Here is a 26,129-nt window from a genome sequence, read left to right as displayed (position 1 = left end):
ATCAATCTCAACCCGCTGGCACTTAAATTGTTGTCCCTTGAGCTGGAATAAATCTGTGCATGGTGAAGCTGAGAGTGCCGTAGTTAATGGGCTGAGTGTGCAAAAAAAGACATTTTATTATGGCTCAATGCCACTAGTTAATAATGTTGAGAAATTTGGCTTCAATGAAAAGCCATATAATCTTGAGTTCTAAATCTATATTCCTGTGGAATGAGATATCAATATTTGCAGTGTATGTGTATGATATATTTTTGGTAATGAAAGAACTATGGGAAGGACTGATGTAAATGGATTTCGATTAGATATTTAAGGGATGCATTGTATTAGACCAACCTTTCTCAACCAGGGTGTCCAGACGCCCTGGGATGTCTTCAGGTTACCTTTAGAGATGCCTTGGCAAAATGCCTAAAAATTGCCCAAAAATTGTATACAAGCTAGTGGAGAGGATCAAGATTTCTTTTAGATGCACAAAACCACAGGTTTTCATTGTGCTTCTTTACAACTGTATAGTCGCCAGCATCCTAACAACCAATGACATCATTGGTCGATAAGGGGGTCATCAGTCGCCCGCACAGCTTCTTAGTTTGCCCCTCCCCTGCCCCTTTCTGTCAGCAATGGGATCACATTAGCTGAGTGAGGAAGAGAAACTGAGGGAGAAGAGAAACATTGGAATACTAGTCAGTACCAGTGTGCAAAGGTGTATTTGCTTTGGAAGAATAAATCATCTCTAACGTTGGCTGTCCTATGTCTGTGGATGTTGCGGCATAATGTGCAGTAAAACTATTAGTTTAGTATTTTACATTTTAGGGTGGGGTGCCTCAAGAAAACCCAGACCTACTGATAAATAGGGCCTTTTATGTCCTAATAGTTCTGCTTCTTTTGTTACCATGATGTGTCCATGCATTAAAGTGTTACTAAACCCAGGATCCTGTATTCGCTCTATCTAGTCTCCCACAGTAAACACTATATGGAAATGCTATTATTTTAGTAAATATAAACTGCTAAATACCTTTTCTCATCAGCAGTTAGAGCAGTCTTGTGACTTCCTGCAATGTTCAGCAGAGCACTGTTTAACCTCCCTAGCGGTATTCCCGAGTGTAGCTCGGGGTAAAATTTGAGTACCAAGAGCGGTAAGCCCGAGTGTATGCAGAGTTGCTCAGGGAGTCCCTGCAGCACTTACCTTGTCCTTCGCTCCCACGATGTGTCCCCTGCAGCGTCCCCGGCCATCTCCTTTGGCCGATGCCGGCATCCCTGTGTCGGGACGTACGGGCGCCGGAACCGGCGGCAAATTTGAAATTTTTTAAAAATGTCATTTTTTTTTTTAAATGATTATTACATAGTAAAACATTGCTGTTTCAATGCATTTCACATACATTTTATCCCTACTGCTTTGTCCTGTGCCCTGCCTGCATTTTGACTGTTCTTTCTGCCTGGAAACTTAGAAAAGTCCATGGCGTCCAAAAAGCGTCCCTTTATGTCAAAAGCAGTTTTAGACCAGCTAGAGAACAGCGATAGTAAATCAGAACCACTTGCAGAATTGAGTGATAATGATTTGTGGGGAAATTCATCATCAGACACTGAAAACGATTTTGCGACTTTGCTCAGCGATGTGCGAATTTGCCTCTGTATTTCAAATTTCAGTGTTTTTGGTTTGATTATATTATTGAATTAAATTTATTATTATATTATTATTTTTTATGATTTTTTACTAAATTATAATTTATGATTTTGTGTTTCAAATTTTATCCTACCCGAGATGTTTACTAGACTCTTGTTCATACAGATTTCAGTGAGTTATTGCTAAAAATTACAGCCTACAATAAAAATCTACATATTTCCATGCAAAAAAATGGTACCGCTTTCAGCACAACAAATCGGAAATAATCATACCGCCAAGGAAGTTAAACATTGTAGGAGGAGTTTTCTTTCTGCTCTATGAGGATGTGGAACCCCTGACCCTCTCTGTCTGGACAGTGCTGATTGGCCTTGTGCTGATCATATGAAAAAAAAAACCTCTGTAGCAATACACACCAAACTGAGAATGTGCAGAGTGACTCCACAAGATATGTCTTTTCAGGAGATTAGAAAGGGACACTAGATAAAGGGGAAGATCAGAGAAGTCAGGGTCAAACAGCGTTTTTACACAATGCAGATCATTAACCCCTTAGGTTCCACAGTGAGTATATCAAGCATGCTTTACTGCATGTACAGACTGATTTTACTGTTGTGGGTTTAGTAACTCTTAAACTACCAAGGAGATTTAAGGGGGAAGAGGCTAAATAATACAAACCATTCCTGATAGAAACATAAAGGCTGCCTTTATACACTTCTCATTCTGCAGTTGCTAGCTGTGTGGCCATCATGCTGATTCACTGGTTTCAATGCTTTGAGCCACTAAACCCAAACAGGTATGCGGATAAGGATTCTTGATTTGCGCAGATTTTCCTAAACTTGTATCAGTTCAATGTTTAGAATGTATTCAAGACAGTTGGTCATTACAACAGCCAGGAAGCATATTTAGAAAGGATTCCGCAAAGGTAACCCTTATATTCCTTTTAGAAATGTATTTTTATTAGGACTGCTAGAAATTAGGTTAGGCTGGATACAGCATGAAAAAGAAAAATATATATCTCCTGGATGGAAATTGTGCTATTCATTACCTAATCTCTACAAGTTGTATTTTAAATTTGGTACAACACATAGTCATCCACAGCAACCCATAGCTTTAGCTTTTCAGTTTAGTGTAATCAAAACTGGTTGCTGAACAGTGCACATTGCTCTCGCCTGGTCCTGGTTCACACTGATGTGGTGCAGAATTTGCAGTGTTTTCTGTGCGAATTCCGCACTGCATCAGAATCGCACCCTGTTCATGCGAACCGCTGCGGGTGTGTATGTTAACAACACCCCGAAAGCGGCCCACAAAACTCACTGCAATGTGCAGAATTGGCTTACATAGGTGTGAATACCCATGTCAGGGGCGGACTGACCATTCAAGCACTCGGGCACTGCCCGAGGGCCCGGGGTCAGTAGGGGGCCCCATGAAATGCCCCTGGTACCTTTTTTATAGGCTTTTTTGAGTGTGGGCAAGGACACAGGGGCCCCATAATCCTCTATTGCCAGGGGGCTCCATGAGTTGTCAGTGCGCCCCTGACCCATGTGATCCGATTCTAGTGTGGACCAAAAAAAGGGTCTTGCACGTTTTTGATGAGGGTGTGGTGCGATTAGAGCCATACAAAATGTATGGCTCCAATCGCACCGCACACAAATCGCATGTGATTTGCACAGGAATGCGATGTGGTTCCTATGCAAATCACATGCGATATACCGCACCGCATATATGTGAACCCAGGCTGAATGAATAAAGGCTTAGGCATTGTTTTATGCACAGGTATACATACCTGATTGTTGTGCCTCATTTTTTAAAGATGGGTTTTGCTTGTTTTCCTCAGTGGCTGAGTTTTGTCCAAATATTAGAGATGAACTGATCTAGGTGTAAAATGAAGATGTTAGTGTCATTTTGCCTGTACAAAGGGAAACTTGCAGAGATATTATATTTACAGTAAAAATAAAAAACAAACAATAAAACCTGCTTAAAAAATGAGACTTGTAGCCTGGCCAATTTCATGCCTGAGTATTCATCATTTTTATGCCTTATATGAGTGTCGAGTGCCTTAATTCTAAAATAAAATGCAGACTGTTAGGTGTTGATGTAGAATAATAAATTGGCACAGTTTATGTAATAACCGAAATTTATATTTTTTCATCAGAAGGATTATAGGATATCTTGGGGCATCGAAAACAGATGTTTACAACTAGTAACTGGTAAAAAATACCTTACCAAGAATGGCAGATCAAACATGGCTAATAGGAAAGAGCAAAACATTAAAGACAAGTCAAGATTCTGGCCCTGAGCCCTGGTTCACATTGATGCGGTGCGGAATTTGCAGCGTCTAAGTGTGAATTCCGCACTGCATCAGAATCTCACCCTGTTCATGTGAACTGCTACGGGTGTGTATGTTAGGTTAACCGAAAGCGGTCCGAAAAAATGCTGCGTGCTGTGCAGAATCAGATTGCATAGGTGCGAATACCTATGTGATCCGGTTCTAGTGCAGACCCAAAAAAAGGTCTTGCACATTTTTGGTGCGGGTGCAGTGCGAACAGAGCCATACAAAATGTATGGCTCCAATCGCACCGCACACAAGTCACATGTGATTTGCACAGGAATGCAGTGCAGTTCCTGTGCGAATCACATGCGATATACCACACCGCATATATGTGAACCCGGGCTCATAGTGCTTCAAACTTACTGCATTATACTGACAAGAACATAACATAAACTTTCTGTGAAAGGTGAAAAATATGGGTAATATCATTGATTATTACTTTCAAATTGCTAATTGCTTTTTGTACTGTTCTCATAACTGCAGGATTCCAAATTTTAATCAAGATGAGATTCTAATTCACAATAGTACTTTACAAACTGGATTTTTATCCTGTTGATGTAATCTTGTATACACTGACTCTAGGTTCACACTTATGCGGATTTCAGTGTGTTTTCCAGTTTGCAGAATCACACTACAGTCTATTTAACATGATTTCCTGTGGATCTAATTCACATCTGTGCATTTTGTTTATGTAGTGCAACTTTGATGTGACTTTACACTTTGTGGTACTCAAGTAGCATCAAGGTCACATCAAAGTAGTGCAGGAAACTTTGTGTGTCCAAAGTTGCATGTTAGGGTTAAGGGCTAGGGTTAAGGTTAAATGTTAGTGTTAAGGGCTAGGGTTAAGGTTAAATGTTAGTGTTAAGGGCTAGGGTTAAGGTTAAATATTAGGGTTAAGGGCTAGGGTTAGGGTTAAATGTTAGGGTTAAGGGCTAGGGTTAAGGTTAAATGTTAGGGTTAAGGGCTAGGGTTAAGGTTAAATGTTAGGGTTAAGGGCTAGGGTTAAGGTTAAATGTTAGGGTTAAGGGCTAGGGTTAAATGTTAGGGTTAAGGGCTAGGGTTAGGGTTAAATGATAGGGTTAGGGTAAGGGTAGCCCTTAACAGTTGACCCTAACCCTAGCCCTTAACCCTAACATGCGACTTTGGATACATTTATTTATTTTATTTCTTTATTTCAGGTACTTGTATAGCGCCGTCAATTTACACAGCGCTTTACATATATATTGTACATTCACATCAGTCCCTAACCCTCAAGGGGCGTACAATCTAAGGTACATAAAGGTTTCTGCACTACTTTGATACGACTTTGATGCTACTTGAGTTCCAGAGAATGTAAAGTTGCATCAAAGTGGCATCAAAGTTACACTACATGAACAGAACTGTCATACATTCCTATTAGCCAAGAAAAAATTTAGTAAAAATGTGAGTTACAAAACACAAAATGCAGTGCAAAACACACCGGAAAAAAGCATCAACCGCAACCGGCATAGATGTGAACTTAACTTAAATCACAATGTCATGAATGTCTTGAAAGCAATGTCTGTATTTCTGTCAAGGGGTTTACTGTCCTTTCCCTTTCTTCTTCATGGTCTGGACCCAAATGTAGCACCAAACGATATTGGCCATTTCAAGGTTCACATATGTTTTGGCATAAACGCAGGTTAATAACTTTTTTTTCTTTACAGCCTGGAGCAATGAAATGCCCACATGTCCAATTGTCCTAATATTGATGGATGCTATACACATTTTCAGTGTGATACAACTTTTTACAGTGCTACCATCAACTCCCTTGGAATAATTCTCTCCGTTCTAAGATTCCCTTTGGTCGCTTATATTCTTGAAAAAAAAGGCTTATGAACAACTTGCTGCTGTGTTTGCAGTCTGACCTTTAGCAGGAAACATTACTGAAACTCCATAAAGTGGCTGATCATTACTAGTGCATATCAAAAGTCTGAAATGGAAACCGCCCAAGACTGCACACCCAGGACATCCAGCTTGTTTCCTCCAATGTTTGAGTTAAGCCAAGACTGTAACAGTACCTCTGCATTAAATTCAAAAGCTTGTCCAGACTAATTAGTAACTATTCCAAAATTTTTTGGCCCTGCAAATATTGCTTGCCAAAACGATCTTATTCACATTCTGTGTTGCTACTATCATCTCTTACTGACATAACAACATCTGACCGAAACAACCTAAGTAACCATTCCAGGCCATTCTTGGTTTATTCTCTTCACTTAGATATTGTTTTGTGATGCCCTGCTGGAGATCTTATGACTAACTCCACGCTCCAGGTTACATTCTGCCATTGTGCTAGCTTAATCTCAGCTCTCTGGAAACTATAGTGTTTCTATCAATGGTCAAATCTACAAGTAATGTAGACATTTTGTATTTCTATGCAAAATTTTGGATGATCCGGTCCCCCTTGTTTTGATATTTTATACTGTATAGGCTAGTTTAATATTACGTCAAATCTGACCCCTAAGGTAGCCTGCGGTATTTTCAGTCATGGTCTAGACAATGGAAGGTGTTCTACATTGCTTGAATCCCCAACTCAGCAATCATTGTCTATTTTACATCTTACTAAAACCTTTCAAGAGCAAGTGTACAACATTTGCTTGAGAACAGACTACATTTGGTGAGATTTAACCGTATATTTAGAAAACACTGAAACTATTAATGTACTTAATAGGCTAATTTAGGAGGTTATATTTCTTCAGTTTTAGTGGAGACCATAGGCAAATAATGTGTGTAGCAAATTGTCAGGCATTTGCAAGATCTATTCAAATGAGTTGCCAAAATAAAAAAACAATGTAACAGAGGTAGAGCAAAACATCTTCAAAATGTAGATTTCCAGACAGCATTCTATAAGCTGCTGAAATGTTGCTGAGGTTGGGACCTTTAAAAACCACTATAAACCCAAGGATATTACAACTGTTGTTTTTTGTGGATCCTGGAACCTGTTTTTAGCCACTAGCAAAATCCAAGGTAGAGAAAATATTTTGCTAGCCCCAAGGACTTTTCCTTTGTAGGGAAGCTCTTAACATTGTATAATTAATACACTAATGTATACTCCCATCTTTTTTGGGGGGATCATGGCATTTGTTTTCTGTAATAACTTTATTTTCCAGTATTTTTCAGGCCATGTCCTTCACCTATTTTCACTTAGTGGTAGAATATGTTGATGTTAAATCCCAGTGGGGCTTCCACTGGATTTTAAAGCCTAGTAGTTCAGGGCAGCTAAAGTAATTTAGCCGCAGTCTATCATGCCAACAGAAAGCCTAAAAAATGTGTTTTTTAGTTTCTTCTTATGTTTTTCATATGTTCCAGGGAATGTGGAAAAACCTTCTGTTCCTTTCCTGTGGAAGCACTACAAAACATCTTTGTCCTCTCCTGCAGCTGTAAGCCATTATTGACCTTCTAGAGATTTCAGATGAACATTTGAGTTTAGGAATGTTTGCACTGCACTCAGGCTTCAGTTAGCAAGCTACCATCAGTAATGTGTACACAGTACCTGTAACTGAGCAAGGTGATCAGCTTGATGGGTAGGTATCAATTTTGCATAATTTCCATCCATTGAGAAAGTTCTGGGTCCTGCTCCATAAATAAACAATGCTCAAAGATCTATCTGCACTGTACTTTTACAGTTTTTTTGCAAGTTGCCATTAATGATAGTAATATAAATTAATGATAAGATTTAAATACCACTCTTATTCAGAACTCTTGCCAGGAGTATTTTTCTGTACTCCTGTACAAATCTTAATTAGCTGGTTCAATGGTTACTTGGCTCATTTTTTCCAGTGAATAGCTCCACACTAAAAAAAATGATCCTCATTTTAAATGCATGTTCATGCTGACAGGGATTTTAGATGAGGCGGCCTTTATTAAAATGACCACATATCTATTCATGTAGTCCAACCTCCATCAATGGACTCATGATTACTGAGATGGAGATGTTATTGGCTACAGTTAAAGTGATCAATTTTCCAGCACGAAAGGCCAAAAACTTTTGGAAAGTGTCAGGGTAAAAAATTGTGTAGCCTGGACATCTCTTTGTTATCTCATTGCCATATCATGAAGTGCTATCCTTCCAGTCGAATATCAGATTCAATGCTTTATAAAGGAAACAGGATAAAGCTAGACTCCTATAGATCAGAAAAGTATAAAATAGGGAGGCATGCCTTGCTGATGAGGATTGCTTTCCTAGCAGTTTAGGTTTAGTGATCAATTTTCCAGTATGAGAGGTCAACATCTTTTGTAAAGTGTCAGGGTAAAAAAACTGTGTAGCCTGGACATATCTTTGTTATCTCATTGCCATATTATGAAGTGCTATCCTTCCAGTCGAATATCAGATTCAATGTTTTATAAAGGAAATAGGATAAAGCTAGACTCCTATAGATCAGAAAGTATAAAATAGGGAGGCATGCCTTCCTGGTGAGGATTGCCTTTCTAGCAATTTAGGTTTAGTGATCAATTTTCCAGTATGTGGGGCCAACATTTTTTGGAAAGTGTCAGGGTAAAAAAAAACTGTGTAGCCTGGACATATCTTTGTTGTCTCATTGCCATATTATGAAGTGCTATCCTTCCAGTTGAACATCAGATTCAATGTTTTATAAAGGAAATAGGATAAAGCTAGACTCCTATAGATCAGAAAGTATAAAATAGGGAGGCATGCCTTCCTGGTGAGGATTGCCTTCCTAGCAGTTTAGGTGCTAATGTGTCCCCAGAAAATAAATGCACTAGGACACTAGGATACTATGGTGTTTTAGCTACAGTGTCACAGAGACGTGAGCCTCCAACCAACAGACGTTGGCATCTAAACTACTTTGAGGGGTGCGCAACATTGTGAAACAATGAGATCTAAAGAAAAAGTGTCTACGAACTACTCTGGCCAGTCATTTTACCTGGGTGCACAATGGTATGTGGTACATGCACATCAGTCAGTGGGATGTGTAATGCAGGTGAGAGGAGTATATAGTGATTAATGTGGAGAAAAGTACTGTATCTGAACATCGTGAGCAAGCAGCTATCTGATGGGGTGACACATTTATAAAACTCTGAATACAAAAGGAAAGCAAATAATCACAGGATTGTATTCTATCCAAGTGTGCTTATAGATACAAAATGACAAGTCTCCTGCTAGTGTTGCTCATCTTCCCCTGCTTCCTTCTAAGGCAGAAAACATGGCTGAGCCACGATGCCATGTTTGTGTACTTGCCAGTTCATCCTGCTGGTTGAGGGTGGTCACATGACACATGCATGTCTAATGCTTTTAGAGTCATTTGGGTGCTTAGTATCGGTTAAAATCCGGTGCTATTCAAACTAAGAATATCATAAAAAAAACATAACCAGAAGTTACCTTGAGCGAAATGTCAAAATGATCTGAAGATAAAGCAATATAGGTAGCCAAGTCCTTTACTAAGTTGGACTGCCTAGCTAACTCATAGAAAGTCATTAAAGGCTGAAGAGTGGTGGAAGTTCTCTTAGCTTTATCTAGCGTAATACATAAATATGAGTACAATGTTAACCTGGATTCAGCCACTTCAGTTATCACAACTATGGAAGCATATTCAACCATGTTGTGGGACAGAATATATGTTTTCTCAATTCAAATATACTTGGTGGTGTGGACTTGCTTACTGCTTTTAAAAAGGAAAAACTTCTATTGTTAAAAAAAAAGTTCAACATGTACCTGTGAATCATGAGTCTAATTCTCAAATCTCATCATGCAACATACTGTGTGGATAACTTTCTTAACTTTTAAAGAACTTTGTTCTGTCCTGAGGATTACCAACAATTTTTGACTGTAGTGAGTTTCAAGAAACGTATGAGAAAGACCTATGAATAGTATAATGATACCTCATTACCTCTTGAGAAAAGTGCAGTAAAAAGCGCCATGTGATTTTGCACCAAAAGAATGGATTCTGCAAAGACAATTAAAGAAAGAGAAGAAAAAAAGTATAAAGCAGAAAGCATGCAAGGAGGTAGCAAGGGTGAACATATGAGACAAATTCCTCTCTTTAATTGCTGAATTGTTAATTTGTAAGGCTTGACAAAGCAACTACATAAATTGTTCTGTATTACCTGTTAGTCATCTTCCCCAGAGATCTACCTAGATCATATTTCTGTGGCCTAGATCCTCTGGCCTGAAACCAACAACATCTCTGCTTTATGATTTGTTGCTTGGTTAATTTTTTATCCCCTTATCAGCTGTCATTATTGGGGGAGATACAGCGAGGAACAGAAGTATTTGAACACCCTGCGATTTTGCAAGTTCTCCCACTTAGAAATCATGGAGGGGTCTGAAATTCACATTGTAGGTGCATTCCCACTCTGAGACAGAATTTAAAAAAAATTCAGGAAATCACATTGTATGATTTTTAACCACTTGTCCTCCTGAGGATTTACCCCCCTTAATGACCAGGCCTCTTTTTGCTACTCGGTGCTACACTAATTCAACTGATAATTGCACAGTCATGCAACGCTGCACCCAAACAAAATTTACGTCCTTTTTTTCACACAAATAGAGCTTTCTTTCGGTGGTATTTGATCACCTGTGCGCTTTTTATTTTTCACGCTATAAACAAAAAAAACTAAAAAATTTTGAAGAAAAATGATATTTTTTACTTTAAGTTATAAATTTAGGCCAAAATGTATTCTGCTACATGTTTTTGGTAAAAAAAAATCCCAATAAGTGTATATTGATTGCTTTTTGTGAATGTTATAGTGTAAACAAACTATGGTATATATACTGCAATTTACGCAATGTTTTTGCTATACGGGCTGTGCTAGTTTAACGGACAATTGCGCGGTCATGCAATACGGTACATAAATGAAATTTATGTCCTTTTTTTCACACAAATAGAGCTTTCTTTTGTTGGTATTTGATCACCTGTGCGTTTTTTATTTTTTGCGCTATAAAAAAAAAGGCTGACAATTTTGAGAAAAAAAACAATATTTTGTACTTTTTGCTATAAAACATGTCCAGTAGAAAAAAATTTTAAAATCAAATTTCGTCATAAATTTCGGCCAAAATGCATTCTGCAACATGTCTTTGCTAGAAAAAAACCCAATACGTGTAAATTAATTGGTTTACATGAAAGTAATAGCAATTACAAATGGTGGGAAAGATACTCGGATTTTTAATTTTTTTTTTATACTAATAATGGCGGCGATCAGCGACTTATGGTGGCGATCAGCGACTTATGGCGGGACTGCGGCAGACATTCTGACACTGATGGGGAACTGACTTGGGGTCACTGACATCCCCAGTGATACCAATACAGTGATCAGTGCAAAAAAAAAAAAAACACTGACACTGTACGAATGGCACTAGGGAGGAAGGGATTAACTTTTTTTTGCACTGAAAGGGTTAACTGTGTGAGGGGAGTGTTTTACTAGGGGGTGGGGGTGTGTACTGCACGGAGACACGCAGATCGGGACAGAGAAACTCTTTTCTCCTGGTCTGCTTGTCAGGAACTGTCAGGGAAGTGACAAAAAGCAGAGCTACTGCAGCCCTGCTCTCTGTCACTGATTGCCGCAAATCGCCGGTACACAGCTGATAACAACCGGTTGTGACCCGGCGACTGACACCCGTGGCTGAGATCGGCGGTGAAGGTAGGGCGGCGGAGCGCCTCGCGCCCGCCCCCTACCTGTTTTGCAGCAGCACATTTTAAAACGTGCTTTTGCCCAGCCGTGCCGCCCTGCCACCGTGTTTATACAGTGGCTGGGTGGCAAGTGGTTAAAGAATTTATTTGTCTTGCACTGCTGAACATAAGTGTTTGAACACCTAAGAAACAGAAAGAATTCTGGCTCTCAAAGACCTGTTACTGTGTCTTTAAAAAGTCCACCTCTACTCCACTCATTAATCTAACTTAGTAGCACCTGTCTGAGCTCTTTAAAGACACCTGTCCACCCCACAGTCAGTCAGACGCCAACTACTACTATGGGCAAGACCAAAGAGCTGTCAAAAGACATCAGAGACAAAATTGTGGACCTCCACAAGGCTGGAAAGGGCTACGGGGCAATTGCCAAGCAGCTTGGTGAAAATAGATCAACCGTTGGAGCAATTGTTAGAAAATAGAAGAGGCTAAAGACGACTGTCAGTCTCCCTCGGACTGGGGCTCCATGCAAGATCTCACCTCGTGGGGTATCATTGATGATAAGAAAGGTGAGGAATCAGCCCAGAACTACAAGGGAGGAGCTGGTCAATGACATAAAGAGAACTGAGACCACAGTTTCAAAGGTCACTGTCGGTAGAACAGTACGCCGTCATGGTTTCAAATCATGCATTGCACGGAAGGTTCCCCTGCTCAAGTCATCACATGTCCAGGCCCGTCTGAAGTTTGCCGATGACCATCTGGTTGATCCAGAGGAGGCTGGGAGAAAGTCATGTGGTCAGATGAGACCAAAGTAGAACTTTTTGGTCTAAACTTCACTCGTCATGTTTGGAGGAAAAAGAAGGATGAGTTGCATCCCAAGAACACCATCCCTACTGTGAAGCATGGGTGTGGTAACATTATGCTTTGGGGGTGCTTTTCTGCGAAGGAGACAGGACGACTGCACTGTATTAAGGAGAGGATTATTGTGAGATTTTGAGCAACAACCTCCTTCCCTCAGTCAGAGCATTGAAGATGGGTCGTGGCTGGGACTTCCAACATGACAACGACCCGAAGCACACAGCCAGGATAACCAAGGAGTGGCTCCGTAAGAAGCATATCAAGGTTCTGGAGTGGCCTAGCCAGTCTCCAGGCCTAAATCCAATAGAACATCTTTGGAGGGAACTGAAACTCCGTGTTGCTCAGCGACAGCCCCAAAACCTGACAGATCTAGAGGAGATCTGTGTGGAGGAGTGGGCCACAATCCCTCTTGCAGTGTGTGCAAACCTGGTCCAGAACTACAGGAAACGTTTGACCTCTGCAATTGCAAACAAAGGCTTCTGTACCAAATATTAACACTGATTTTCTTAGGTGTTCAAATACTTATGTTCAGCAGTGCAAGACAAATAAATTCTTTAAAAATCATACAATGTGATTTCCTGAATTTTTTTTTAAATTCTGTCTCTGAGTGGGAATGTACCTACAATGTGAATTTCAGACCCCTCCATGATTTCTAAGTGGGAGAACTTGCAAAATTGCAGGGTGTTCAAACACTTCTGCTCCTCACTGTATAGCGGCTGCAACCAAGATGCAGACACATAGCAAATTGCAACCATCTTTGCATGGGAGGATTGATGGGGGTGGGGGGGTGCATGTGCCTCCTGGACCAGTAGTAATAAAATATGTTGGGCTGATGGCCCTTAGATACTTCACCATTCAGTCATTGTTCAGAGCAGCATCCAGTCAATGATACATACTAGGCATTTTATAGCTCTCTGCTCCCCATTTAGACTTGCCATCACAGCTTCTGGTATGGGCAAGTCTTCCAGCTCCAGCTTCATGTGACGCAATGCCATGAAAACCGATGTTTGGAGACCTTAAACGGTGTGTCACAATACACCATGTTCTTTCACCATGCCCACTAATCACTGGGGCACTACGGTACATTTTGCATGGTGCACTTTTTTAGCACACAGAAATTTGTCCCTACCATGAAAGGGTTTGTATCCCACCCCCCTACCCCCAGCCAATGGTTTCAAGCTCTACCCTAGGGGTTGGCAAGACAGAGGGCTGGAACATTTCTTTTTTGAGCAAATATCTACTTCTAATAACACAGAGGATTTGAAAAATCTGAGATAGAACTACATAGTGGCCAAAAAGCCGTAATGCAAAAACGTATTTTAATCTCAGCACATTCTAGTATTATAGAAACACTCAATGAAGGTGCAACTCTGATAACAAGTAGTCAAGACTGAAAGGCACTTCTATCATTATGTATGACAATATCTGCCACAAAAAGGGATGGAGACACATAACTATGACCACTGAATCACATATATGACAAACAGTAAGTAATCACATTAAATATGTATGACACTGTGCATAAAATATTTGGCAAAACAACTTAACTACAAAGGATTCCCATTTGGAAGAACCTAGATGATCGGTGCTCAGCAGTGTCACCCACCAGTTCCGCCCACAAATGCCCAGCAATGCCGCACACCTGTGCCCAGCAGTGCCACCCACCTGTGCCCACCAGTGCCCATCAGTGCAGCCCAGCAGTGCCACCAGTCAGTGGTGCCCAGCAGTGCAGCCAATCAGTGCCCAGCAGTGCCGACTATCAGTGCCGACTATCAGTACCCATCATCAGTGCCAGCTCATCAGTGCCGCCTATCAATGGTGCCTATCAGTGCCGCCTATCCGTGCCACCTCATTAGTGCTGCCTATCAGTGCCGCCTATCAGTGCCCATGAGTGCTGCCTATCAGTGGCCATCAGTGTTGCCTATCAGTGCCGACTATCAGTGCCCATCAGTGCTGCCTATCAGTGCAGTCTCATCAACGCACATCAGTGAAGGAGAAAAATTACCTGTTTGCAAAATTTTATAATAGAAACAAGGAAACTTTTTTTTCACATTTTTTGCTCTTTTTTTGTTTATAGCGCAAAAAGTAAAAACACCCAACAGTGAGTAAATACCACCAAAAGAAAGCTCTATTTAAAAATGTCATATGGGTATAATGTTGCATGACCGTGCAATTGTCATTCAAAGTGATACAGTACTGAAAGCTGAAAACTGGCCTGGTAAGGAAGGGGGTATAAGTGCCTGGTAGGCAAGTGGTTAAGGTTTTCTTTACACGGGCATAATAAAGTGCACGCTGGTGTTAGGACCATGTTTTGCCTGCACGTGATGTGCAAGTGTTCAGACACTGCCGCTGCTCCCAATTTGACATCCAAGTTTGGAAGCACGCATCCAAACCCATCGATGTCAAATTGGAAGCAGTGGCTTTATTTGTGAGTCCCAATTGACATGAAAGGGACTGCCGTCATGCAGATGCACGAGACACCTGTGTATTCTGTGCAGCCAAAACTCGGCTCCCACACACGTGTGCGCCTAAAATGTTACTAAACCCAGGACCCTGCATTCAATCTATCTGGTCTCCCACAACACACAGAACATGGAAATGCAATAATATTAGTAAATATAAACTGCTAAATACCTCTTCTCATCAGCAGTTAGAGCAGTCTTGTGACTTCTATCAGTCAAGCACATGTTAAAGCTTGTAGCAGGAGTTTACAATCTGCCATAGGAGGATGCAGGACCCCTGACCTCTGTTTGGACAGTGTTGATTGGCCCTGTGCTGATCACATGCACTCTACCAAGAAAAAAAAAACCCTCTCTAGCAATATACACCAAACTGAGCATGTGCAGAGTGACTCCACATGATATGTCTTATCAGGAGATAAGAGGGGAACATTGGAAGAAGGGGAGGATCAGAGAGGTCTGGATCACACTGAGTTTTTACACAATGCAGAGGATTAACCCCTTAGGTTCCACAGGGAGTATAACAAGCATGCTTTACTGCAAATACAGACTGATTTTACTGTTGTGGGTTTAGTAACACTTTAAGTATTTTTGTGTAAACGAGGCCTTTTGGCTAAGATCAAGTGTAGTATCGACCTTGCCTTTAGGGGTGTCCCTGCTTCCAGCTAGGACGTTGAGAACCACTTGCATCTATCCCAGCCATTTGGTCTGTGTGGGGTACCCTCTACTCGGCCTGGTAGGATCGTCGATTAAATTCGGCTTCACCTGCTTGCTGATATTGGGTTTGAGGCTTAGCCCCCACACAGAACGAGTTTGTGATCTTCCCCCCCCCTTGTTCACTCTGCGTTACTACCTCCGGGCAGTAGACGCTCAATAGCCTTTTCAAAGGCTAAGCAAGAGTGAAGCCGCCGAGGAAGAAGAAGGAGAAGGAATCCGATCAAGATCTCTGGGAAGCCCTCCTGAGAACTCCTCTGCGACAAGATGGGGAAGAACAAGCAAACCGCGAAGAAGCCACAGAACGCCACCACCGCCCCCGCCAAGACCCCGGGAGAAGCCCCCTCTGCCTCCACCTCCACCTCAGACCGTTCCGGCCCTGCAGACGGTCTCCCTCCACTGGAGCTCAGGATGAAGCAGACAGTCGTGCTGCGGCTGAAAGAAGTGGAAGGCAGAGTCCCGGACATGACCCCGGAAGTCTTCGGGAAGAAAATGATCCTTGAACAAGGATTTAGCAAGGCAGAGACCCTGTCGGTGCAATCCTTCATGAAAGGTATTTTCTTCGTAACTTTTGTATCATTACAGGTATGCAGAAGGTACTGGGAGACAGTGAAGACCTCTGGACCCGATTCCCTTTTCCGCAAGTTTATTGCGAACTCACCCATTCAAAGGGACGAAAGGCGGATCACGGTATCCATGAGGAACCCTCACGTCCCTGGAAGAGACATCGCCACCTATCTCCAGAGGTTTTGCGTCGTGTTGAAGGACCCAGTCCGGATACTAGACGCCAACGGCTTCTGGACAGGTAAGTGGTCTGTGTTTTGCAGATTGCTGAGAGATCGTCCCGCTGGAGATCTCCAACACCTGCAACAGTGCTTTTCCCTGGGAGCGTCAGCAGGACTCCTACACTACCCGGATCAACCCCAGTCATGCCACAGGTGCGGACAGCCGGGGCACGAGGGTAAGGATTGCCATGTGCTTTCATGTAGGTTCTGCCGGTCTGCAGGTCACGAGACCAAGGATTGCCCGAGGTCCAAAACCTGCAACCTCTGTGGACGGTCAGAGCACGTCTACAGGGACTGCCCAGAGAGAAGCAGGAAGTATGCTGGGGCCCTGAGCAAGGGCTCTGCCGCCAAACCAGCAACCCAGAAACCCCCAAAGGACCCAGGTAAGAGGAACCCCCCTCCCCCCACCCCAGCCCCCCCGGACCCTGGTCCCCCCGCCCCTGGCCCTCCTGCCCCCCCCCGCCCCTGCCCCTCCTGCCCCCCCGCCCCTGGCCCCCCTGCCCCTCCTGCCCCTGGCCCCCCTGCCCCACCCCTCCCGGGCCCGGTTCCACCCCCCCCTGACCTGTCCTCACAGGAGGATTTCCCGCCCCTTCCCCCTGCCACCCCCGTCAGCAGCTCTGCGGCGGGGATCAGGAAGCGGAAGAAGGAGCAGGCTAGCCCGGCAGCGGAGGAACCCTCCTCCGCCACCAAACGGCCTGCCGTCCTCCAGGATGCCGCAGGTCCCGACCCCGTAGGGGAGGACCTCGACACACTGGAGGAGGAGGAAGAGGTGGAAGAAGAGATGGCTCTGACCCGGTCGGGGCCAGATCTCTCCACCGACTTCGATGAGGTCCTCAACGAGGTCTTCAACCAGATCGGACTGAGCCAGGACCCTGGCCAGGCCGCAGAGGTCGCCCCCCCCTCCCCAGGGGAGGTAAGCACAGCCCCTGCCGACTAACCCCTTCATCTCTTTCCCATGATGGCTGAGATCTCTATCTTTTCCATTAATGTGAGGAGCATCAAGGATGTGTCTAGGAGGCAGACTGTGCTGACCTTTCTTTCCACACAGCAGAGTGATGTCTACATGCTTCAGGAGTGCGCCCTTCCCCCTCTGAGGAGGTACACTCATTTGTCCTCCCAGTGGACCAACGGTCCCTCCTACTGGTCTGGGGGTGGCGATTGCAAGTCCGCAGGGGTAGCGGTTCTTATCAGGGGAGGACGTTTCACTGTTGACTCCGTCCATGAGCTCGTCTGTGGCCGCCTTCTGGTCATAGACGGTTCGTGGGCGGGGGAGCCCGTTAGGCTCATCAACGTGTACGCCTCCCCGGAGAAGAACGCGCGGCTGGAACTTTTCCAAACCCTGCGGACGCAACTCGTCACAACGAGAACAGTAGTAATCGGCGGTGATTTTAACTGTCCGATAGAGGAGGATGGGCGCAGCTCCAGCATGTACGCAAAACTCGATGCCACCTCGAAGCTGCTCCGGGAGGTGATTGCGGAGGCTTCCCTGCGAGACGCAGTGGGATCCGTGGGGCGCGGTTCCGTGAACTACTCATGGAGCCGCCCCGATGGATCTGTGCGCTCCAGGATTGACTTTGTGCTCACCTCCAGGGCAGTCAGGCACCGCGGGTTCTCCATGGTTCCCTGCTTTTTCTCTGACCACAGGGCCATTCACTTTCAAGGTGATCTGGGAGAGGGCTTTGCCCCGGGCCCAGGCTCCTGGAAGCTGAATTGCACCCTGCTGGACGATGAGGAACTGCTAGCGGAGCTCAGGGAAACCTACGGTGCCTGGCGAGGGGAGAAGTCTTTCTTTCCCAAGGTAAGCGACTGGTGGGAGTTCGTGAAAGTCAAGCTGCGCAGCTTCTTTCAGGCCAGGGGACGCCAGCAAGTGTGTGCCAGGAGGAGGAAACTCAGGAGGCTGCAGCGTCAGCTGCAGTCCCTGCAGGACCTTCATCTCTGTGGCTGGGACGTGAGGCAAGACCTGGAGGACACCAAGAAGAGCTTGAAAAAGCACTTTGAGGAAGAATCCAGGCACATTGTCTTCCGTGCCAAGGTGGAGCATCTAGAGAAAGGTGAGAAGTGTAACTCTTTCTTTTTCAGGAAACTCCACTCAGGACACACTCCCCTGTCGGAGCTGCGCGACAAGACTGGAACACTCCAGAAGGGGAAGGAGGCCGTGATGGAAGTGGTCAGCGACTACTACTCCGACCTCTACTCCCCCAAAGAAACAGACATGGCAGCGGCCGACAGGTTCTTGTCAGGTATCTCTAATGCTATTGATCCTGCAGGTTTGTCGGCCACCAACGCCCCCTTGACGTTGGAGGAACTGCACTCTGCCGCTAAATCCTTTAGGCGAGGCAGGACCCCGGGCTGCGACGGTCTCCCAGCGGAGCTCTATGTAGCGCTGTGGGATCTTGTGGGCCCGGACCTGCTCGAGCTGTACGAGGAGATGGTGGTGGAGGGCAAGATGCCTCCTTCGTTGAGGGAGGGGATGATCACGATCCTGTACAAGCGTAAGGGGGAGAGATGTGACTTGAAAAATTGGCGTCCCATCTCTCTCTTGAACGTGGCCTACAAGATCCTCGCCAAAGTTATGGCGAACAGGTTGAAGGCTGTCATCGGACAGATAATCCACCCGGATCAGACTTGTGGCATTCCTGGCCGCAGGATTGCGGACAGCCTAGCGCTTGTCCGGGACACGGTCCAGTACATCAAAGACCGCCGTGTGCACGCGGCCCTGGTCAGTCTTGACCAGGAAAAGGCCTTTGACCGTGTCTCCCATGGGTTTATGTGCAGAGCCCTGCGCAGGTTTGGTCTTGGGGAAATGTTCTGTTCGGTTGTGGATATGATGTATAACGACATTTGTAGTTCCGTGCAGGTGAACGGCTGGAAGATTGACCCCTTCCCGGTCCTCTCCGGGGTCAGACAAGGCTGTCCTCTCTCACCTCTGCTTTTTGTTTGCTGTATAGAGCTCTTCGCCGAATGCATCAGACGGAATCCAGAGATCGGGGGAATCACCGCACCGGGACCAGACAGACGGGAAGTGAAGTGCTCGCTCTACATGGACGACGTGACGGTGTTCTGTGCCAACCAGCGCTCCATCGACCTGCTCGTCCAGACCTGCGAGGACTTCGGCCAAGCTTCGGGGGCAAAGGTCAACTGCGGGAAGTCGGAAGTCATGCTCTTCGGAAAGTGGTTCCTGCCTTCTTCTGCATCCATGCCCTTTGGCATCAAGACAGACTTCATGAAAATTTTGGGAGTTTGGTTTGGTGCCGAGGGCGCAGCCCTGAAGTCTTGGGAGGAGAGACTGGCCAAGATGCGTCAAAAGTTTGGACTATGGAGCCTCAGAGACCTCTCCATCCAAGGGAAGACACTGGTACTCCGCAGCGAGATTCTCTCTGTGTTGCAGTACCTCGCCCAGGCCTGGCCCCCACGGGTCAACACCTGTAAGGCCATCACCAGGGCGGTGTTTCACTTCATCTGGGGCTCCAAGATGGACAGAGTGAAGTGGGCAGTCATGTTTAAGGAACCCCTCAAGGGCGGTAAGGGCGTGCCCGACATCGCCACCCAGCTGAGGGTGTTCTTTGCTTGCAACTGCATCCGCAGAACTTTGCCCAGACGGATTATGGACTCTGGCGGGAACGCAATGTCTCGCTTCTTCCTGTTGCCTCTCTGGAGGTCCCTGGGGTGGGACACTTGGGATAGTTCCATCCCCTACAACTGGGACACTCCTTGGTACTACTTGGATACCTTCAAGTTCATCAGGGAGCAAGGGCTGCAGGGAGTCAAGCCTGACTTGTGGAAGCCAAAGACTATCTACAAGCTCATCCGAGCCAGCGACATTTTGGAGTCGGTTCCAGGCCTGCCTTCAGACACCTGCAAGGTGGTCTGGAGGAATGTTTCTTCCAACATTCTTACCAACAGGCACAAAGACCTGGCATGGATGGCAATCCAAGGGGGGTTGCCTCTCAGGACATTTATGCATGCCAGGAACCTGAGCAGATACAGACACTGCCCCTTCTGCATCATCCACGAGGAAACGTCTCACCACGTTTTCTGGGAGTGCTCATTTGCTCAGGCCCTGTTGGGGGCCCTGGAACCTGAACTCAAGGACTTTGTACCACAGACAGCCATCACTCACTTTGGGGTGTTGAATGGACTATTCTGTGGGACTTTTTCTCTGGAGGACATTGACGGCGCCTGGCGGGTGCTATGCTGTTTTAAGGACGCTTTATGGTGCGCCAGAAAGCGCCTCATCCACCAGCGGGAGAGGATGTCCATTGAGGACTGCCGCAGACTGATCCTCAGTCTGCTCAGAGACTATTCCTTGATGGACTTTAAGGAGGAAGAGGACGTCTGAAAATTTTCCCCTTCCCCCTACTCCCCCTTGCGTGTCTTTGTCTTTTCAATAAAGCTTCGGGCCTGTGTTCTTTCCCCTCCTTCCCCCCCCCCCCCACACACCCGATGCCTATTGTTGATCGTAATATCCGGTTTTCGTTTTTGCATGCATTAGTATTATTAGGAAACGTAATGTATATTAGGATGCTACAGTTTTTGGGGTAAGCGGCGTTATGCATGACGTGGTGGTCTGGAGATTCGTCCTCCACGCACATCACGTCAGGCATCATACCGCTGAGCGAATGTATTTATTTCTGAATGTATTTATTGTATGCTTGGAACTGTATTGCAATGTGGTGCGCTGCGTCGCAGTACAGGGTGAGATGTACCCCGATTACAAGTAACATGTTGTTTTTGATGCTTCTGTAATAAAAGTATCTTTTCAATCAAAAAAACACTTTAAGTATTTTTGTGTAAACGAGGCCTAAGGCACAAGTGGCATATATCAAAAATACCTAAAATATAAAATACCACACTGGTATCCTGATAAAAATCTAACCCTCACTCTTAGATTGTAAGCGCCAAGGAGCAGGGCCCTCCTATCCCTCTTGTATTGAACTGTATTGTTGCTGTATTGTCTCCCGTTATATTGTAAAGTGCTGAGCAAACTGTTGGCGCTATATAAATCCTGTATAATAATAATAATAAGACTGTAAGACTTATGGTGGAACGCCCTCCTGGATGCAGCAAATGGTCTGCATTGCATGGCAAGCTAGTTTTGAACTGTATAGACCACCAAAAAAGAAAAAAAAACTATAAAAACTTTGCTGAATCTTCTCAGTCCACCCTGCAAAGGTGTCAAGAGGTGGATAGAAGAGCAAAAAAAAAAGAAAAAGGATTTTTACAATTTGTATAATTTGAGGCTTGACGTGGCTTATTTTATCCTGCTGCTGGTGAATATTCAGAAAATGGTGAATTTTTACCAAAGTCTTGGCAAAGCAAAAATGCCACATTTTGCTCATCTCTAACAAGGATGTTGTCAGTGTATTTATTCTTAGCTTTTTTCAGATTTCCAATCCTTTGTCTCCTCTCCTGATCTCTGCTCCATCTGACTATGTTTCTTGCTTTCCTTTCTTATGCTCTGGTTCTGACTTTCCAGCTCTTGACCTCTATCCTTTTGTCTAATCCTTCTGAACTTCTTTGTTGTCATGGCTACTCATTTAGCTTCCACAATCTGGTTTGTTAAGACATGGGAGCACACAAGTACTATTGTATGCATATAAAGTGTCCTTAAAAGCTGGGAAATAAATGCAATGAGTGTTGTTGAAAGGTACATAATGTACGTAGCTAAATTAGTCTAGGCCTTAGACCCTCATCAAAAATATTTTTTTTCCAGCACACATACAGAATGAACTATACCACATAATGTGCTAGTCAGTGATTATACTATACAGAACCTTGTACATGCCGATCCACCCGTTTTACAAATCACATTCAGAAAGCAGGTCATTTTTTTTTCCAGTAATATCTACATTTATTTTTAACAACTTACAAATGTATAACACAAAGCTCTCTTTTTAACATATTACAAGAAAGTATCCAAAATGTTGCTTTATTCATTTACCAGCCCCTTATAATAGTGTAATGTGCTCAATACCGGGCCAATTCTGACACTCCTCACATATATGTAAAAATGTACATTTGTTCTGCTAGGTATCTACTTATGTAGCACTAACTTGTTGAAGGCTGCTGTGTTTCCAGGTCCCCCAAAGCTTCGCAGAGCCAGGCAACACGCATTTTCCACATTTGTATCCAAAGTCCATGAACAGTCCAAGTACTTGTTTTTTGTTATTTTATTAGGGGAAGTAACTTGGATGGGGATAGGGATTATTACTTTCTTCTTATTTACAAAAATAGATCCTGGACTGTTCTTCTCCTTGAATGTGGTAAGTGTTCACGGATCCAGGGGCGGACTGACAACTCATGGGGCCCCCGGGCAATAGGGGATCATGGGGCCCCTGTGTCCTTGCCCAAACTCAAAAAAGCCTATGAAAAAGGTACCAGGGGCATCTCATGGGGCCCCCTACAGACCCCGGGCCCTTGGACAGTGCGCGAGTTTCCAAATGGTCAGTCCGCCCCTGCACAAATCAGTAGCAAAAGCCCCTTATGGGCTAGGGACTCTCATCCCTTATGAAAGTTAGCACAGATTGTTGCAAACTACATGCAGAGGCATTTCCTCTCCCTTGTAGAACTGCTCCCAGCTCCACAGCCTGCAGACACTACTAGCCCTCCTGGCTGCTCTGAAGATCTCCCAAGACAAGGATACAGGGTTAAGCACAGTGCTGTCCTTAGAAAGCTTGCTACATGTAGCAGTCTCTCACTTTGTGAATCCCTGGGTGTGCTGATGTACTCATTCTGTCCTCCTTGAACCCACTGCTCCCAGGCAATGATCCTGTTCATACTGTGTTGCAGAATTGATTTTCCTGAGCCAGCCTGAGCCTAGCCTGGAAGCCAAGCCCCCGTCAACATAGCGGACCCCTCCCAGGCCACTGACAGCCTCCTCTGCATCTTCCACCCAACTTTCTCGCTAGCATGTCTCTCTCATATTTAGGTTTTTTTCTTATCACACTACCAGGGCCTCGACCTGGCATTGGTCAGACTCTCATAAACATGCAGATTTAGGTCTCCACCCCTTCCACCCATTGGCTTCTGGAAGCTTCCATGGTCCTTTAGAACCAGGTGGAGGAGATAGAGTCTGCTGAGTAACCCGGCCTGACCTGCAGTAACATGGCCTAATTACAGGCTCAGTTGCCATAATAAATTTACCTACACTAAAACTAGTAGCACACTAGAGGGTGCTACACTTAGAACCCCAAAATATATATATTTTTTTGTAGAGGCCCTAGTGAATAAAATGGCGGGTGTTGCAATTTGTTTTTTTATCACATGGTATTTGCAGAGGTTTTTCAAACAGAATTTGTTTTGGGAAAAAATACACGTTAATGCATTTTATTGCACACAAACACTATATAATACCCAATTTTTGGTATAATATAAATGATGATGTTACATAACTTTAGTTACAGTTACATAACTGCTTAAGATAACTTTTCTTACTACCAGCATGCCTCAGGTTTGTAGCAAAGGAGTATGAAGTGCAAGATCATAAACACAGTGGGGTGGGACCTGTGTCTCTCAATGGACTCAAAGAATAGAATTTTATGGTGAGTACAAAAATCCTATTTACTTTCCTGTCCATTGAGGGACACAGGAAGTCTTTTACCACCCAACGCAGTCCAACTGGCATAATATGCACCACAGCAAAGAAAAGCTAACAAAGAGAAAAAAACAATAGAGAACTGGGTTCTGCTTGCAGCTAAAAGAGCCTCCTGAAAGACCTTACAGTCACTGGCCACTTTATTAGGTATACCTTGCTAGTACCGGGTTGGACCCCCTTTTGCCTTCAGAACTGCTTTTCATCTTCATGGCATAGATTCAACAAGGTGTTGGAAACATTCCTCAGAGATTTTGGTCCATATTGACATGAGTTACTGTTGCCTTTCTATCATCTTGAATCAAACTGCCCATTTTCCTCTCACTTCTGACATCAACAAAGCATTTTCGTCCACACAACTGCCGCTCACTGGATATTTTTTTTTTTTTTTGGACCATTCTCTGTAAACCCTAGAGATGGTTGTGCATTAAAATCCCAGTAGATCAGCAGTTTTTGAAATACTCAGACCAGCACGTCTTGCACCAATAAACATGCCACGTTCAAAGTCACTTAAGTCCCTTTCTTCCACATTCTGATGCTTGGTTTGAACTTCAGCAAGTCGTCTTCACCACGTCTAGATGCCTAAATGTATTAAGTTGCTGCCAGGTTTGTGGCTGGTTAGCAATTTGTGTTACCAAGCAATTGATCAGGTGTACCCAATAAAGTGGCCACTGAGTGTATGTTTAAAGCTGGCATCAGAAGCCCTCACAGAGCCAGTAAACTGCATCTTAACAAGAAAGGTTGGAATCCAGTCCTTGAGACCCTTGTTTAGATGATTACCGGTATCTGTGTGAGCCACCTAGAGATGGTGGAATGAGAAGCTGAAACCCCCTTATGGGGTCTATCTGGTATTACAAAATGGGAATTAATCTTCCTAAAAGAAGCAGTGGCAAAGAGATAAACGCTTCCAATCTGAAGCACATCCAGGTAATATGGTGACATTTCCTTTTGGTGAAATGGAGCAGGACAGAGGGATGGGAGAACAATTTCATGGTTGAGGTGAAAAGCAGAAACTACCTTGGGCATGAAGGAAGTTCTGGACCTCAATGCCAACTTTTACCTATGCATAACTAGAAAGGGATCTTTGTAGAATAATGCCTCCGGTTCAGACACTCACCTCACAGAGGTGTTCACTACAGGGAATACCACATTTTGGATGAGAGTTAAGTGGGGAATGTCTGTAATGGGTTTGCACAGCAATTTCTGAAGCACAGTGAGAACCAGATTCAGATTGCATTGAATCACAGGGGAATAAACAGGGGGAGGTGGGAGAACATGGGAATCTCTCTGTACAAGGAATAAGAGATCAATAATCTCTGAAAAAAATAGAAAAGGCAGAAACCAGGCCTCTGATAATGCTGAGGGCTAAGCATAGGTCCAGACCAAGCTGTAGAAAAAGAGAGGAATTGTCTCATGGGGAAACTCCTAGGGTGGAAGTCCCAAGACTTCAAGATTGCCTTCTATGTCCAACTACAGAAGTAGCCTTCCTAGTATTTAGCAAAATTGGAATCATAAATTGAGAGATACTGCTGTGTCTCAAACCCTGGGCTTCAATAGCCTTGCTGTTAAAGTGAGAAACCTTGAAGCAGGATAGTAAATCAGTCTTACTAGACCGAGGGTACCACATCTACCTGGGCTAGCAGAGTGCAATTAGGATCAACCGAATGACCTACATCTTGATACTACAAAGCAGATGGGAAAAATGTTTTAAGGGAAGAAAAATATAGATTCAGGTGTACTAATCTTGCATAGCCACCAGAGCATCCACTGTTTCTGCTAGAGGACTCCTGCACCATGAGACAATCCTGTCCAGTTTGTTATTAAGTAAATATTGTGAAGCTCCATGATCAGTGAAAGTGAATCAAACCTTGAAAAAATATAAGTGATGGGGAGACTGCACTAACTTATACCTGAACACAAGGTAATAAATCTGATGGAAAAAAATTTTATCTGATGGAAAAAAATGTTACACTTCCCCTTTAAATTTTTAACCTAACAAACAATTTGTGCTTTCAAATAAACATTACTGTGAATAACGCAAAGACAACCATGTGAAAAAAAAAGTCCAATAAACATGTCCTGTGAAAAAACTTCATGAAAATCCAACAAGCATATGTCCAGTGAAAAACTGCATGTGCAGATCAATACTTTAAATGTGCCAATTGGACTTTCATGAAGTT

At 44.1% G+C, this 26,129-nt stretch overlaps 1 protein-coding gene across 3 annotated transcripts in view; it reads right to left on the bottom strand.

Moving 5' to 3' along the window:
- The window catches only part of LOC149453036 (uncharacterized), a 105,269-nt gene that overhangs the window by 62,157 nt on the left and 16,983 nt on the right, over window positions 1–26,129 (bottom strand). For 2 of the 3 annotated variants that reach the window (XM_089688765.1, XM_089688766.1), the window contains exons 3-4: window positions 9,809–9,865; window positions 3,399–3,486 (exon numbers count right to left, since the gene is read on the bottom strand). In XM_089688765.1, coding sequence (XP_089544891.1) covers window positions 3,399–3,486; window positions 9,809–9,865 — 145 coding nt within the window. The remainder of the gene's footprint in view (window positions 1–3,398; window positions 3,487–9,808; window positions 9,866–26,129) is intronic. The other variant, XM_089688767.1, reaches the window with a different exon arrangement.

This window comes from Staurois parvus, unplaced genomic scaffold (genome assembly GCF_062004578.1).
Source record: "Staurois parvus isolate SC_StPar_1 unplaced genomic scaffold, SC_StPar_1.0 ptg000454l, whole genome shotgun sequence".
Lineage (NCBI taxonomy): Eukaryota > Metazoa > Chordata > Amphibia > Anura > Ranidae > Staurois > Staurois parvus.
This window is presented reverse-complemented; position numbering and strand designations above follow the sequence as displayed.